General features: G+C 40.9%; 1 protein-coding gene across 1 annotated transcript in view; it reads left to right on the top strand.

The window, feature by feature from the left end:
* The window catches only part of LOC111143848 (SEC13 homolog, nuclear pore and COPII coat complex component), a 41,561-nt gene that overhangs the window by 21,368 nt on the left and 2,873 nt on the right, over positions 1-17,320 (top strand). The window contains exons 6-8 of the mRNA XM_022497801.1: positions 7,817-7,950; positions 8,591-8,714; positions 9,594-9,740. Coding sequence (XP_022353509.1) covers positions 7,817-7,950; positions 8,591-8,714; positions 9,594-9,740 — 405 coding nt within the window. The remainder of the gene's footprint in view (positions 1-7,816; positions 7,951-8,590; positions 8,715-9,593; positions 9,741-17,320) is intronic.

Here is a 17,320-nt window from a genome sequence, read left to right as displayed (position 1 = left end):
ACAACAGATAATGCCTCAAGAGAAATAAGTTGTAAAAAGAGGAGTTTGTTTTTTTTAAGATTTTTTTTTTTTTAAGATTTTATTTATTTGACAGACAGAGGTCACAAGGAGGCAGAGAGGCAGGCAGAGAGAGAGGGGGAAGCAGGCTCCCCGCGGAGCAGAGAGCCAGATGTGGGGCTCGATCCCAGGACTCTGGGATCCTGACCCGAGCTGAAGGCAGAGGCTTAACCCACTGAGCCACCCAGGCGCCCCCTGTTTTTTAAGATTTTATTTGAGAGAGCATAAGCAGGGGGAGAGGGAGAGGGAGAAGCAGACTCCCCACTGAGCAGGGAGCCCAACATGGTGCTTAATCCCAGGACTCTGGCTGGGATCATGTCCTGAGCTGAAGGCAGTTGCTTAAGTGACTGAGCCACCCAGGCAACTCTGGAAAGAGGAAGTTTTTTAAAATCCAGAAAATAAAGATATGTAGAGTTTGAGAAAATGAAGACAGGCAAAGAAGAAACATGAATATGAGGAATTCCTGAAAAAGAAAAAAGAACAAATGCTAAAAACTAAAGAAAACTATCTAAAATTATAAAACAATATTATTTGAAACTGCATTTTGAGAGAGCATGCCCTGCACTTAAGAATATCCACCCAGGGCACCTGGGTGGCTCAGTGGGTTAAGCCGCTGCCTTCGGCTCAGGTCATGATCTCAGGGTCCTGGGATCGGAGTCCCGCATCGGGCTCTCTGCTCAGCAGGGAGCTTGCTTCCCTCTCTCTCTCTGCCTGCCTCTCTGCCTACTTGTGATCTCTGTCTGTCAAATAAATAAATAAAATCTTTAAAAAAAAAAAAAAAAAAAAGAATATCCACCCAGAAGGGGGCCTGGCTGGCTCAGTAGAGCATGTGACTCTTGATCTCAGGGTCATGAGTTCGAGCCTCATGTTGGGCTTGGAGCCTACTTCAGAAATAGAATAACTAAATTGTGTGTGTGTGTGTGTGTGTGTGTGTGTGTGTGTGTGTGTGTGTGTGTGTGTGTATTTTAACCCAGAATCACCAGCAGAAAAGACATAATTTTAATAAAATTACTGGCCTTAAAACAAAATTCTTTGGTCATCTAGGGGGAAAAAGCCATGTGACTTATAAGGGAAACAATATTAGACTTTCATCAGACTTCTCAACAGCAATGATCCATGCATAGAAAAAGAACAAATTCACAATACTCAAGGAAAATTTGTGGGCCAAGGATAGATAACTAGCAAAACTGACTTTCAAGTTCACACAAAAGATCATAGCAGCTTTAAAAGCCAAACTGGAAATTAATCTACATTTTTATCAGCAAGTGAATGGATCACATTGTGGTTTGTCCATAGTAAAGAAATGCTCTTGGCAATGAAAAGAAATGACTACTGATACACATAAGAAGGAGGAATTTTAAAATAATTATACAGAGTAAAAAAATCAGACCAAAAGCACCTATTATGAATTCCAATTCTCTAAAATTCTAGAAAAAGCAAATTGTAGTGACAGCAGATCAGCTAAGTTTGGGGTAAATCAGGGCCAGAGGAGGGATCAGGAATGGGACTAGAGGAAACTTCAGGAGTGATGGATATGTTTATTTTTTGTTTGATTTTCATTAAAATATTTTTATCACCTCTTTTTTTTATTGAGGTATGATTGACATACATTCAGATATATAAGTAACGATTCAGTATTTATATCCATTGCAAAATGATCACCACAATAAGTCTAGTTAACCTTTGTCACTGTGCACAGTTACCCAAAAGAAGTTTTTCCTTGTAATAAGGACTTTTAAGATGTGCTCTCCTAGCAGCTTTCAGATAGGCAATATAGTATTAACTGTAGTCACCAAGCTGTATATCACACCCCTGTGACTTTTTTTATACCTGAAGTTTGTATCTTTTGACTCCTTTTACTCATTTATCCCACCCCTCGCCCCCCACCTCCAGCAACCACCTATCTATTCTTTATGTTTAAAAGCATGGAGTTTTTTCTGTTCATCCTTTTTAAGATTCCACATATAAGTGAGATCATACGGTATTTGTCTTTCTCAACTTATTTCATTTAGCATAATGCCCTCAAGGTCCATCCATGTTGAGGTGCCAGAGTAGCTCAGTTGGTTAAGTGTCTGCCTTGGGCTCCATCAGAATCCAGGGTCCTAGGATCGAGTCCTGCATTGGGCTCCCTACTTAGCAAGGTGGCTGCTTCTCCTTATCCCTTTGCCCCACCCCCTTGCTCGTGCATGCACATGCACGTGCGTTTTCTCTCTCTCTCTCTCTCCCCCTCTCTCCCCCTCTTTTTCTATCTCAGATAAAATCTTTGGAAAGGGGGTGTCCATGTTGTTGCAGATGGCACAATTTCATTATTTGTGGTTGAATAATATTCCTGTGTGTGTGTGTGTGTATCACATTTTCTTTTTTTTATTCTTCCATCGGTGGGCACTTAGGTTGCTTCCATGTCTTAGCTATTATAAATAATGTGCAGGGAACATAGGGGTGCAGATACTGAATTAGTGTTTTTATTTTCTTTGGATAAATACCCAGGAGTGGAACTGCTGGATCATTTGGTATATCTATTCTTAAGTTTTTGAGGAAGCTCCATACTGTTTTCCATAATGGCTGTACCAGTTTACACTCCCAGCAGCAGTTCATGAGGGTTCCCTTTTTTCCCCATATACTCAGCAACACTTGTTATTTCTTGTCTTTTTGATACCATCATTCTGACCGGTGTGAGGTGATAGCTTATTGTGGTTTTGATGTGCGTTTGGTTAGTGACGCTGAGCATCTTTTCATGTGTCTGTTCATCATCAGTATGTCTTTGGGAAAATGTGTATTCAGGTCCTTTGCCCATTTTTTTTTTTTAAGATTTTATTTATTTGTCAGAGAGAGTGTACAAGCAGGGGGAACAGGATGCAGAGGGAGAAGCAGGCTCCATGCTAAGCAAGGAGCCCCAGTGTGGAACTTGATCCCAGGACCCTGGGATCATGACCTGAGCCAGAGGCAGACGCTTAACCAACTGAGCCACCCAGACATCCACCTCTCCCCATTTTTAATCAGATGATTTATTTGGGGGTTGAGTTGCCAGAGTTCTTCAGGGTAATGTTGGCCCCACAGAATGAATTTGGAAGAATTCATTCCTTTTTTTTATTTTTGGAATAGTTTGAGAAGGCAGGTGTTCATTCTTTAAATGCTTGGTAGAGAGTCACCTGAGTGGAGCATGCAGCTCTTGATCTCCGGGTTGTGAGTTTGAACCCCACATTGGGTGTAGACGTTACTTAAAATCTTTTTTTAAATAAAAAAAATAAGTGGTAGAATTCACCCATGATGCCATCTAGTCCTGGACTTTTGTTGAAGTCTTTTGATTACCAGTTCAATTTCATTACTAGTAACTGGTCTGTTCAGATTTTCTGTTTCTTCATTCAGTTTTGGAACACAGTATGTTTCTAGGAATTCATTTCTTTAGGTGGTTGAATTTGCTGGCATATAACTTTTCATAGTAGTCTCATAATCCTGTGTATTTCCATGGTGTAGGTTGTGATTTCTCCATTTTCATTTTTTATTTGATTTGAGTCCTGCCTTGATGAGTCTGGCCAAAGATTTATCAATTTTTTTTTGTCTTTTGGAAGACCGCGCTCTTTCACTGATCTTTTGTCTTGTTTCAGTCTCTATTTCTTTTCTGATCTTTATTATTTCCTTCCTTGTACTACTTTTGGGCTTTGTTGTTCTTTTTCTAGTTCCTTTAGATGTAAGGTTAGATTGAGGTTTTTCTTGTTTCTCGAGGTAGACCTGTATCACAATAAATTTCCCTCTTAGAATTCCTTTTGCTATATCCCACAGATTGTGAACCATTGTGTTTCCATTTTCATTTTTCACCAGGTATCTTTATTTCTTCTTTGATTTCTTCATTGACCCATTGGCTGGTTAGTAGCATGTTGTTTAGTCTCCATGTATTTATATTTTTTCAACTTTTTAAAATTAATCCCTTTATCATGATGTAATGCCCTTTTTTGTCTCTTCTTATAGTCTTTGTTTTAAAGTCTATTCTTAGGGTGCCTGGGTGGCTCAGTCAGTTAAGCACCCAACTGTTGATCAGCTCATGTCTTGATCTCAGGGTTGTGAGTTCAAGCCCCACATTGGGCTCCTCACTGTGCCTGGAGCTTTAAAAAAAAAAAAATCTACTCTGTCTGACCTAACCACTGCTACCCCCCAGCTTTTTTCCCCCCCTCCATTTGCAGGGAATATCTTACTCCCAATTCCTTTAGTTTGTCTTTATGTGTCTTTAGGTGTGAAGTGAATCTCTTCTAGGCAGCATATAGATGGGTCTTGTTTTTTCATCCAGTCACCCTTTGTCTTTTGATTGGAGCATTTAAACCATTTACATTTAAAATAATTATTGACAGTATGTACTTAACGCCATTTTTATTAATTGTTCTCTGACTGCTTTGTAGTTCCTTTCTGTTCCTTTTTCATTTTTTTTATGGTTTGATGACTTTCTTTAGTGGTATCCTTGCTTTATGATTACCGGGAGGCTTACCTTTATTTATAACATATTTATAACAGTCTCTTTGAAGTTGATAATAACTTCTGTATGAATGCATTTTTACTCTCCACCCACATTTTACTTTTCTGAGGTCAAACTTTGCGTCTTTTATCTTGTGTATCTTAACTAATTATTGTAGTTAAAGTTGTTTTTTGTTTTTTGTTTTTTTTAAGATTTTTTTTATTTATTTATTTGACAGAGAGAGATCACAAGTAGGCAGAGAGGCAGGCAGAGAGAGAGGAAGGGAAGCAGGCTCCCTGCTGAGCAGCAAGCCAGACGCGGGACTGGATCCCAGAACCCTGGGATCATGACCTGAGCCGAAGGCAGCGGCTTAACCCACTAAGCCACCCAGGCGCCCCTGTTTTTTGTTTTTTAAAGATCTTATTTATTCATTTGATAGAGACACAGTGAGAGAGGGAACACAGATAGGGGGAGTGGGAGAGGAAGAAGTAGACTTCCCGCCAAGCAGGGAGCCCAATGCGGGGCTCAGTCCCAGAACCCTGGGATCATGACCTGAGCCAAAGGCAGACACCTAACAACTGAGCCACCCAGGCACCCCAGTTATAGCTGTTTTTACCACTTTTGTCTTCTGACCTTCATAGTAGCTTGATATGTGATTGATCCAATACCTTTACTTTATATTTACCTTAATTGGTAAGTTTTCGACTTCCATGTGTTTTCTTTTTTACTAACAAGCCCTTTCTTTTCAATTTACAGATGACCCTTTAGCATTTCTTATAAGGCAAACTTTAGTGGTCATGAGTTCCATTAGTGTTTGCTTGTCTGGAAAACTCTCCAATTCTGAATAACTTCCCTCAATAGAGTACTCTTGGCTGGAAGTTTTTTCTTTTAGCACTTTGAGACATGTTTGTTATCGTGATTGTAGTGGTAGTTTCACAGGGTATACCTAGGTGTGTCAGAGCCCATCATATTTTGTAGTTTATGAGCAGTGAATGTTAGTAATTCCTCAAAGCTGTTCTTAGAAATTTAATTTTGGAGTAGAAAGAACATAGTCTGTTACTGTTCTGCAGGAACTCAAGGACTGTTGTTTCCATTAGCCATTCCTGAGGTATCTGCTAGAGAATAAGCTTCAGACAACAAAATGACTAGGAAGATATCAAATACAGTTAACTATAGAGAACTAAGACTAAATGAGGGTTATAAGGCAGAGTATAGGATGTGTTGGCCATATGCTCTGTTAAGGTAGCAGACCACTGATCAAAAAGTGGGCACAGCGCACTGGGTGGCCCAGTTGGTTAGTATCAAGAGTCTTGATTTTCAGTTTAGGTCATGATCTCAGGGTGGTGAGATTGAGCCCTACATCGGGCTCTGTGCTCAGCAGAGTCTGCTTGAGATTCTCTCTCTCTTGCCCCACTTGCATGTACTAAATAAATAAATGTGTGTGTGTGTGTGTGTGTGTGTGTGTGTGTGTAACACCCTCAAGATACCGTAATCTTGAGGAAGTGGCTAACCTTAGGTCTGAGGCCGAATATGTACAAGATAAGCCTGGAACATTTTGTCATATCCAGCAGAAATGATCAAAGACATACTTTCACATACCAGCGTTATTGAAGGAGCCAGTTTGAACACACACTGCAGTTTAGGTGCCAGAAATTTTTAATGAAAATAATTGCAGTGAACTGAAATCCAACAAATAACTTAAATCCATGAGTTCATAGTGATACGTAAGAGAGTGGATCAGGGGGGCACCTGGGTGGCTCAGTGGGTTAAGCCTCTGCCTTTGGCTCAGGTCATAATCTCAGGGTCCTCAGATCAAGCCCCATATCAGGCTCTCTGCTCAGCAGTGAGCCTCCTTCCCCCTCTCTCTCTGCCTCCCTCTTTGCCTACTTGTGATTTCTCTCTGTCAAATAAATAAATAAAATCTTAATAAAATAAATAAATAAAATTTTTTTAAAAGTGGATCAGGGGCACCTGGGTGGCTCAGTCAGTTAAGCATCTGCCTTCAGCGCAGGTCCTGTTCCCAGGGTCTTGGGATCAAGCCCCGCGTTGGGCTCTCTGCTCAGTGGGGTGTCTGCTTCCCCTCTCCCCTTCCCTTGGCTTGTGTTCTCTCTCACTTTCTCTCTCTCTCTCAAATAAATAAAATCTTTTAAAAAATAAAAGAATCAGGGGCGCCTGGGTGGCTCAGTGGGTTAAAGCCTCTGCCTTCGGTTCAGGTCATGATCCCAGGGTCCTAGGATTGAGCCCCACATCGGGCTCTCTGCTCAGCAAGGAGCCTGCTTCCTCCTCTCTCTGACTGCCTCTCTGCCTACTTGTAATCTCTGTCAAATAAAATCTTTAAAAAAAAAAAGAATCAGTCACCCTTAAAGAATGGCAGGGAACCAGTTCATAAAATGTGAAGCATTTATCCTGCCTTTCCTCCCTGACCTGTACCTATGGGGAGCCAAATATTAATGAGGGGAATTTCTCTGTCTAGATTATTATATATAATAATGAAGAAATGAATGCAGTATCACCATTTTGTAATGTCCAGTGACTTAAAAGAGGCGTAAATTGTTGACAGGTGCTATCAACATAAAAAGACAACCTGACATTATTTGCCACCCAGTGAAAAAATACTTTATTGCCTGTAATCTTAACAAAGGGGTCAGACTTGAGTCTGATCCAGTCTGGGATCCAGCTGACAATTTTCAGGAACTCAAAGGAATTCAGAGGTCTGAGTATGAAAAAGCAAATCAGCCTGAGAGTCTGTAGGTCAGAGACTGGTCTTTCTTCAACAAAAAAAAATTGTAAGGGGGGAAAAAATACAGAGGGGGAATCTATAAATAATGAGATGTAAAAAGACTTAAAACAGTTGAAATGGCAAGACTAAACTGTAGTACCTATTTGGGCGACAAAACTATAGAGAAAAAGGAAGGAATCAGAAGTCAGGAAAATAGTACCGAGGAGGAAGGGCTGTGATTCAGATGGGACATGACAGGCCTTCTTGGGTAAGTAGCAACTTGATAATCTTGAACTGGTAGTGGTTACAGGAGTGCTTTAGAGTAATTCATTAAACTTTGCCTCCCTTCATGTTTTTGAAAATGTTCTGTTTCTTAAATTCCTGGGAGTCCCTAACTCCTACTTTAAACATATATTGCTGAAAAATACATGCACTGGTAGGACTCCTTGAAGAGCTAAGCCTTAATTCATCAAAACAGCTGTCCTACATAATCCTGTCCCAGGACTTGAAGGGGAAATACACTGCAGCTTTGGGTCTGCAGAAGCAGTGCTCTGTCGCAAGGCAAAAGGGCAGTCACCCCCACCCCCTCTTTACAGATTGGCTGCAATGCCGTCAGTTGGGCCCCTGCTGTTGTACCTGGAAGCCTAATAGACCAGCCATCAGGGCAGAAGCCCAACTACATCAAGAAGTTTGCATCAGGCGGCTGTGACAACCTCATCAAACTGTGGAAGTAAGTGGGGTTGCTGGACTTATGCCCAAGGGGACACTTCTTACCTACTACCTACCCTACTACCTACTGTGACTCAGCCACAGTTCCCAAGAAACAGGATCACCTTTTCCCATCCTGCCCATAGAATACTGTTTTTAGTATGTCAGAGGACACCCTTTAAAAACAACTTGGCCGGGGCACCTGGGTGGCTCAGTGGGTTAAAGCCTCTGCCTTCGGCTCAGGTCATGATCTCAGGGTCCTGGGATCGAGCCCCGCATCGGGCTCTCTGCTCAGCGGGGAGCCTGCTTCCTCCTCTCTCTCTGCCTGCCTCTCTGCCTACTTGTGATCTCTGTCTGTCAAGTAAATAAATAAAAGAATCTTAAAAAAAAAAAAAAAAATTGGCCTTGCTCAAACACTTTAATTCTTCACCTAATTCCCAGCCGCCGGAGCCATTGGCTGTTGGGGAACAGAGCATTTCTTAGAAGAGTCTTTTATAGCTGGGGAACTGAGTAAAAATCTGCAAGGTTAATGAATGAAATCAGAAAGATGGAATAGCTTTTTGGCCCCTGCAGAGCCCACAGGGTGGGGGTACAGTGGAGGTGTGGGAAACACAGCTGGGCTGCTACCTACTGCTGCATTCTCCTTTTGTCTCTCCCATTAGGGAGGAGGAGGACGGCCAGTGGAAGGAGGAACAGAAGCTAGAAGCGCACAGTGACTGGGTTCGAGATGTGGCCTGGGCCCCCTCCATTGGCCTGCCCACCAGCACCATCGCCAGTTGCTCCCAGGTCAGCTCAGATCCATGAGAGCCTCCCGTGTTGTATAATCTCTTAGGAAGTCCCATCAAACCTTACAGTCCCCCTAAGGTAAAGTCTAAAAAGGTAAGTGCAGGGCAACAGGCACCTTGGGACCAGTGCAAGTAGGAGAGTGCTTTGGAGGTAGGTCATCCTATGCCGAAGGCTTGATCAGAAGGCACAAGGGGGTTGTCTCTGCCAAGCCATGAGGTAGGCCAAACTCAGGACCAATTTCCCTTCCTCAGTATTATGCACCTGGGGATTAGAGCTACCCAGGTGCATCCTGAGAGTGTTCCCAAGCAGGGACCAGGAGCAGTCAGAAGTTCTAGGATCTTGGGCTTACCTACCTATTCACTCTTCACAGACAGATCACAAAGGAAAGACCAAGGACAAGCCTTTACTTCTATGCTAACCCCACCATAGACAAAGGTTAGCCAGGCTTCATTTGAACCTGTTAAGTTTGGTTCTGAATTTGAGAAAGACTTTTTCAACATGTCTCCTCTCGTTCTCTCTCTTTGGTTTATAGACAGCTATACCTATTTGGTTGAGAAAATCAGAGCCAGAGGGAGCCCAAAACAAGGAGGTAACTTGGCAGACATGAGGCAAACCCAGAGAAAATTTTAGAGTTAGCAATAAGAGCACGAGAACCTGGGAGACTCGATCCATGTGAAATGTGCTCCTGGGGTAAAGGGATAATGCTGGGCTAGAAATTGGCTATCAGAGCTATCCACACCTAAGAGTGCTTCGGCTGTGCGTTGGGCTGAATCCCTCACCCCCTTCCTGCATAAGTCCAATATGGCTTTAGATGGAGAGGATATCCCCAGCTCAAGATCCCTGCCTTACCTGCCCTCATTCTAGCCTGTCTTTTCCCAGGACGGCCGTGTGTTCATCTGGACTTGCGATGACACCTCAGGCAGTACATGGTCACCCAAACTGCTGCACAAGTTCAATGACGTTGTGTGGCATGTGAGCTGGTCCATCACAGCCAACATCCTGGCTGTCTCGGGCGGAGACAATAAGGTACACTCCATTTCCATGATGTGGTGGACAAGGCCCTGTTTGTGTTTACTCTGCCCACTTCTAGTGCAGTTGGATTCTCCATGTAATGACAGGCTTGGAAGGAGCCTTAATGAGGACAGTGTTTTGAGCACATCCCATAATTACGTCATTAAATCTTAATCCCCCACCCCCAGCCCCAAGGTCGTCTGTCCCCCTTTTACAAATAGGAAAGAAGCTGACAGTGGTAGGTAGACTTGGATAGGGGTCACAAAGCTCTTAGGTCCATAATCAGGCCTGAGTTAAATCCAAAGCCACTGCCCTGGTCGTCCATCGCCTTAACCATCCGACCACCTTGTTTGCATGTGACATTCAGTGAGCACTGCTCTAAGTTAATAGATTAAAACAAGAAAAATCAAAAAAAAAGAAAAAGATTGGAAGGTTTTTGTCAGACACCTAAGAGGCATATTTCTAAAAATCAGTATAATTCTCGGGTGTTATTATTCACCCACTCTACCTCTTCCTACTATGCTATGAGCCATACAAAGGAAGGGATGAGGAGAGAACAAGTAGCTCAGAACAATATAGCAACAAAGCAAATGCACTTGAAAAATCCTGACTCCTGCATCGAAACCTACCATATAAAGTTACAGGTTCTCTGCCTGAGAGGACAGGTCAGCTAGGGAGATGGCAGTGGCTTGTTACTTCTTCTTCTCTGAAGGCAGCTTTTTTTTTTTTTTTAACTGTGGCAAAATACATAGAAAGTTCACCCTTCTTAAGCATTTTTAAGTGTACAGCTTAGTAGTTTTGAGTACCTTCACGTTACTGGGCACCCATCACCCCCGTGCACCTCTGGAACTGTTTGCATCTTTCCTAGCTGAAACTCTGTCCTCACTGAACACTACCTCCTACCACCCCACCCCAGCCCCTGGTAAGCACCGTCCTACTTCCTGTCTCTGTGAATTTGACTGCTCTAGGGACCACATATAAGTGGAATCCTATAGTGTCTTCGCCTGTGTTGTACCATGTGTCCATTTCTTGCCTTTTTAAGACTGCATATTCTCTTGTACCACATTTTATCTACCCACACATATACTGAAGGACACTAAGGTGCTTCCACCTTTGGCTCTTGTCAGTAATGCTGTGCACATGGGTGTACGAATAATACCTCCTTTGAGACCCTCTGCAGGAAGTTTCTATCCAGCCTGGGTTCCTCTTCATGTGTAGCAGTCCCAGAAAGATCTAGCAGGCCCCATCTCAAAGCCATAGAGTTTTAGAGCTGGAATGACCCTCAAAGAAAACTAATCTAACCCTCTTTATTTCTAGTAAGTGGCAGAGACAGGACTAGACCCCAGGTTTGGTGGCACTCAGGACAGGCCAACAGACCCTGACTTCACTGAGGAGCCCTACCATAGGGCTTACAAGGCAGTAGGCAAGGGCCTGGTTGGACGTTCCACGTTTGTGGTCTGTTGTCATTAATCTTTTATGCTTCTTACTCTTCTTTATCAGCTTGTTTCCTACAAAGAGCTCAGCTCTATTGCTCTCCACATAGTATTTCTTCACTAAAGGACTCAGTATGTTTTCAATCTAGAGCATTCTGCACAGTGCATGTGTAGTAAATTGTCTCTAAAGCAGGAATTCTTAAGATCTTTTTTTTATTGAATACATGTACATAGCTTGAGGTAGTTTTTATTAGGTTATGATTTTTTAATGCAGACTCCTAATTTTCATTCTCTAGGAACAAACCTTTTCAATGCTTAGCTGTTCTTCTGCCATTTACTTCAGTGTCAAAATAACATACTTACTCATCTGTCATCATCTTCTAGCACACTTCTCAGACTTTAGTATTAAACTTGTTAACACACGGATTGCCAAGCCCACCCCCAGAGCTTTTGAACCAGTGGCTCTGGGCGAATTTTTAGTTTTCACAAGCTCCTGGTCACTACAGATGCCCTGGTCTAGAGACCATACTTTGAGAACCACCATTCTCTTCCCCTGTATCCCCTCACAGAAGCTACAACAGCTTGGTCAAAACAACATCCATGTTCACAGTATTATTATGACTACTACTGCTACTATTACTGCCATTTCATGTTGTAACATTATTACAGCACTGCTCCCTCTGTTTTTCTTAACTTTCTAAGGTGTTCTTTTTCCAGTTTTATTGAAGTATAATAGACGCACATCAGAAGTTGAAAGAGTATAGCATAATGGTTTGACTTAGATACACTGTGAAATGATCAGCACAGTAAGTTTAGCATCCATCATTTCATATAGATGCAGTAAAAGAGAAAGCAAAAAAAAAAGTTTTTCCTTGTGATGAGAACACTCAGGATTAGTCTCTCACGGTTTTCACGTAGACCATACAACAGTGTGAGCTATATCATCCTTACATCCCTAGTACCTCTGTATCTTACAACTACAGTTTGTACCTTTCACCCCTCCACTCCCAAGTTCAGTAACCACAAACTGAACTCTTCTTTTGTGACTGGTTTTGGGTCTTTTATGGGTGTTTTGATTTTGTTTTTAGATTCTCCATATAACTGAGATCATATAGTATTGGTCTTTCTTTCTCTTAGCATAATGCCCTCAAAGTCCACCCACACTGTCACAAATGACAGAATTTCCTTACTTTCACAAGGTTGAATAACATTCCATTGTATGTATGTACTGTGGCTTCTTTATCCATTCATCTATCAGTAGACAGGTTGTTTCCATGTCTTGGCTGTTGTAAATAATGCTACAGCAAAATGAGGTGCAGATATTTTTCAAGATAGTGTTTTTGTTTTCTTCAGATAAATACCCAGAAGTCAAATTACTGGATCATATAGTTCTGTGTTTAATTCTGTCGAGGGTCCTCCATACTGTTTTCCATAGCAGCAGTACCAGTTCACAGTCCCACCACCTATGTGCAAGAGTTCCGTTTTCCCCACATCCTTGCCAGCACTTGTGTTTTTGTCTTTCTGACGATGGCCATTCTAACGTGTGAGGTGATAGCTTACTGTGGTTTTGATTTGCGTTTCCCCAGTGACGAGTTATGTTGAGCATCTTTTCATGTATCTATTGTCCTTTGTAGATCTTTTTTGGAGAAATGTTCTAGTGCAGTCTTTGCCTGTTTTTTCATCCAATTATTTAGCTTTCTGGTATTGATTTTTAGGAATTCTTTGGATATTTTGGATATTAACTCCTTATCTGATGTATGATCTACAAATATTTTTCCCAGTCTATAGGTTGTCTTATCACGTTGTTGTTTTGCTGTGCAGACGCTTTTTAGTTTAATGCTGTCCCACTTGTTTATATTTTGTTGTTTATGCTTTAGGTGTCACATCCAAAAAATCAAGACCCATGCCAAAGAGCTTGTTTCTTGTATTTTCTTCTAGGAGTATCATGGTTTAATTCATTTCAAGTTAATTTTTGTGAGTGGTATAAGGGTCTAGTTTTATTCTTTTACATGCTAATACCCAGTTTCTCCACCACCATTTATTAAAGAGACTGTCCATTCTCCACTGAGTATTATCGGATCCCCTACCAATTATTAGTTAACCATATATGCTTGGGCTTATTTCTGGGCTTATGATTCTGTCCCATTGATCTATTTGTCTTTTTATGCCACTACCATACTGTTTTGATTACTATCACTTTGTAGCTTAAAAAAGTATGATGCCTCCCACTTTGTTCTTTCTCAAGGTTGCTTTGGACATTTGGGGTCTTTTGTTGTTCCATATAAATTTTAGGGCTTTTTTTTTTCTACTTTTGTAAAAAATGCCATTGGAATCTTGATAGGAATTACATTGAATCTATATATGGCTTTTGGTAGTATTGACATTTTAACAATGTTAATTCTTCTAATCTATGGACAAGATACCTTTTCATTTATTTATGCCTTCAGTTTCTTTCATCCCTGAGTTTTCAGAGTAGAGCTCTTTCACCTCCTTGGTTAAGTTCATTCGTAAGTATTTTGTTGTTTTTGATGCTATTATAGGGATCATTTTCTTTTTTAGATAATTCATTCCGGGTGTATAGAAATGCTACTGATTTTTGTATGTTAATTTTGTATCCTGAAGCTTTATTTCAATCTAAGCTTTTTGATGAAACCTTTAGGATTTTCTGTATATAAAATCATGTCATTTATAGAGACAATTACAGTTTTTCCTTACCAGTTTTTTTTTTAATATACAAATTTTTTTTTTTAAGATTTTATTTATTTGACAGAGAGAGATCACAAGTAGACGGAGAGGCAGGCAGAGAGAGAGAGGGAAGCAGGCTCCCTGCTGGGCAGAGAGCCCGATGCGGGACTCGATCCCAGGACCCTGAGACCATGACTTGAGCCGAAGGCAGCGGCTTAACCCACTGAGCCACCCAGGCGCCCTTTCCTTACCAGTTTTGATGCCTTTTTTTTCTTCTTGCCTGACTGCTCTGGCAAGGACTTCCAATACTGTGTTGAAAAGAATTAAGTTAGCTGTGGGCTTAGCATATATAGCCTTTAAGAGTTATCACGAACAGATGTTGAATGTTGTCATGTGCTTTCTCTGCATCTACTGAGATGAAGGATTCTTCTTTCACTATTGTGAGGCATCACATTGATTGATTTGCATATGTTGAATCATCCTTGCATTCCAGGTATGAATCCTGCTTGATCATGCCAAATGATCCTTTTAATATACTGCCAAATTCAGGTTGCGTCTTTATTCATCAGGGTTATTTGTCCATAGTTTTCTGTTATGGTAGTATCCTTTTCTGGCTTTGGTATTGGGGCAATGTTAGCCCAGTAAAGTGTGTGTGTTTCCATTTTGAACTTTTTTTTTTTGAAGATTTTGAGGATTGATATTAATTCCTTAAATGTTTGGTTAAATTCACTGTGAAGCCATCTGGTCCTGGGCTTTTTCATACTAGGAGATTTTTTGATTATTGGTTCATTCTCCTTACTATTTCAGAAACTTTTTAATTTTTACAAAAGTAAAATTTTTTATTCAGATTTTATTTCTTCCTGATTCAGTCCTCGATGCTCCAGGTTTCTAAGAGTTTTTCCTTTTTTTTTTCTAGGTCCAAATGGTTGACATAGTTGTATCATAATAACATCTTAATTTTTCTTTGTAGTGCTATAATATTTGTAATATTGTCTCCTTTTTCATTTATAATTTTATTTTGGGTTTTGGTTTTTTGTTTTTAAGACTGATTTTCTTTTAAAGATTTCATTTATTTGACAGAGAGATCACAAGTAGAGAGAGAGAGAGGAGGAAGCAGGCTCCCTGCCTAGCAGAGAGCCTGATGTGGGACTCAATCCCAGGACCCTGAGATCATGACCTGAGCTGAAGGCAGAGGCTTAACCCACTCAGCCACCCAGGCAGCCCCAAGACTAATTTTGTTGGAGGGGTAGAGAGCACAAGCACAAGTTGAGGGCAGGGCCAAAGGGAGATACAGCCTCCCCACTGAGCAGGAAGCTGATGTGGGGCTTGATCCCGGGACTCCAGGATTATGACCTGAGCTGAAGGCAGATGCTTAACTGACTGAGCCACCCAGGCACCCCTGGGTCCTTTTTTTTTTTTTTTTTTTTTTGGTTACTTTAGCCAAAGTTGTGTCAGTTTTATCTTGTCAAAGAACCAACTCCTTTGGTTAATTTTTTCTATTTTCCTGTTCTGTTTCATTTATTTCTGTTCTGATATTTATTTCCTTCCTTCTGCTTGGGTGAAGTTCATCCTTTTTCTAATTCCCCAAGGCATAGAGTTAGGTTATTTATTTGGTATAGGTCTTTTTTTTTTTTTAAGATTTTATTTATTTGACAGAGATCACAAGTAGGCAGAGAGAGAGGGAGAAGCAGGCTCCCCACCGAGCAGAGAGCCCGATGTGGGGCTCGATTCCAGGACCCTGGGATCATGACCTGAGCCTAAGGCAGAGGCTTAACCCACTGAGCCACCCAGGCACCCCCTAGGTCTTGCTTCTTAATGTAGGCATTTACTGCTGTAAACTTCTAAGAACTGCTTTTGCTGCATCCTATAAGTTTTGGTATATTGGGTTTCTATTTTCATTTCAAACTATTTCTTCTTTGTTTTGGTTGTTTTTTTGTTTTTAGTTTTTATTTATTTATTTATTTGACAGAAATCACAACTAGGCAGATAGGCAGAGAGAGAGGAGGAAGCAGGCTCCCTGCTGAGCAGAGAGCCCGATGTGGGGCTCGATCCTAGGACCCTGGGATCATGACCTGAGCTGAAGGCAGAGGCTTTAACCCACTGAGCCATCCAGGCACCTTGTTTTGGTTGTTTAAGAGATTATTTGATTTGCATATATTTGTGAATTTCTCAGTTGCCTCTTCCTCTTGATTTCTAGTTTCATATGGTTATGGTTAGAGAAGATACTTAGTTTGATTTCAGTTTTTAATTTGCGAAGACTTGTTTTGTGGTGTGACATACAGAAAATGTTCCACGTGCACTTATGTATATTCTGCTATCAGAAGTTCTATGTATGTTGGGCCCATTTGGTCTATACTGTTGTTCAGATCCACTGTTTACAGTATTAAAGTCCCCAACTATTTTTTTGTTACTCTGTTTAGTTGTTAGAATTGTTACATTTTCTTGATGTGTTTGACCTGTCTCTTTTTGCTATTTTTAGTCTATTTTGTGTGATAGAAGTATAGCTACCCCTGCTTTCTTTGTGATTACCATTTGCTTGAAATGTCTCTCTCCATGCCTCCTTAGTTTCTGTTTGTCTTGAAGACCTAGGGAATCTCTTGTATGAAGCATATTGTTGGATCTTGGTTTTTGTATTCATTCAGGCATTTGTTGTCTTGAGTGGAGAGTTTTGCATTTGAAAAGTAAACAAGGCCTTATACATTTGCTATATTATCATTGTTTTCTGGTTGTTTTTTAATCCATTGTTAATTGTTTCTTCTCCTGTCTTATTGTATGCTTTGACTTGTCATGTTCTTTTGTCTAATTACTACAGGTTTTTCCTTTATGGCTGTAAGACTTACACAAAATATCTTAACTTCAATAGAATTCCTAATCTTTACTCTTTTACTTCTCCCCCTTACATGCTAGGTTAGTGATGTTACAATGTACATATTTTAGAATGTGTAACTAATAGGTACACTACATTAATAGCAGGTATGGTTATTTTTTTACTACATGTTTTAACTTGTAAAGGAGTTGTAAGTGAATTACATACCACACTCACCATATTACAGAATCCAGCCTTACATATTTATCATTACCAGTGAGTTTTTTACAACCCGCCTTGTACAATGTTAAATTTCTACTCAAAGAACTCCCGGTAGCATTTCTTTTATGGCAGGTGAAATCTGTGATGGAGTTCCCTCGGGTTTTAAGAACGTCCATCTCATCTTCATTTTTTTTTTTTTTTTAAGATTTTATTTATTTGACAGAGAGAGATCACAAGTAGGCAGAGAGGCAGGCAGAGAGAGAGGAAGGGAAGCAGGCTCCCTGCTGAGCAGAGAGCCCGATGCGGAACTCGATCCCAGGACCCCGAGATCATGACCTGAGCCGAAGGCAGCGGCTTAACCCACTGAGCCACCCAGGTGCCCATTTTTTTTTTTTTTTATAAAGATTTTGACAGACAAAGATCACAAGCAGGCAGAGAGAGAGAGAGAG

Source organism: Enhydra lutris, unplaced genomic scaffold, assembly GCF_002288905.1.
Source record: "Enhydra lutris kenyoni isolate GAN:26980312 unplaced genomic scaffold, ASM228890v2 scaffoldscaffold10, whole genome shotgun sequence".
In the NCBI taxonomy this organism is placed as follows: Eukaryota; Metazoa; Chordata; class Mammalia; order Carnivora; family Mustelidae; genus Enhydra; species Enhydra lutris.
This window is presented reverse-complemented; position numbering and strand designations above follow the sequence as displayed.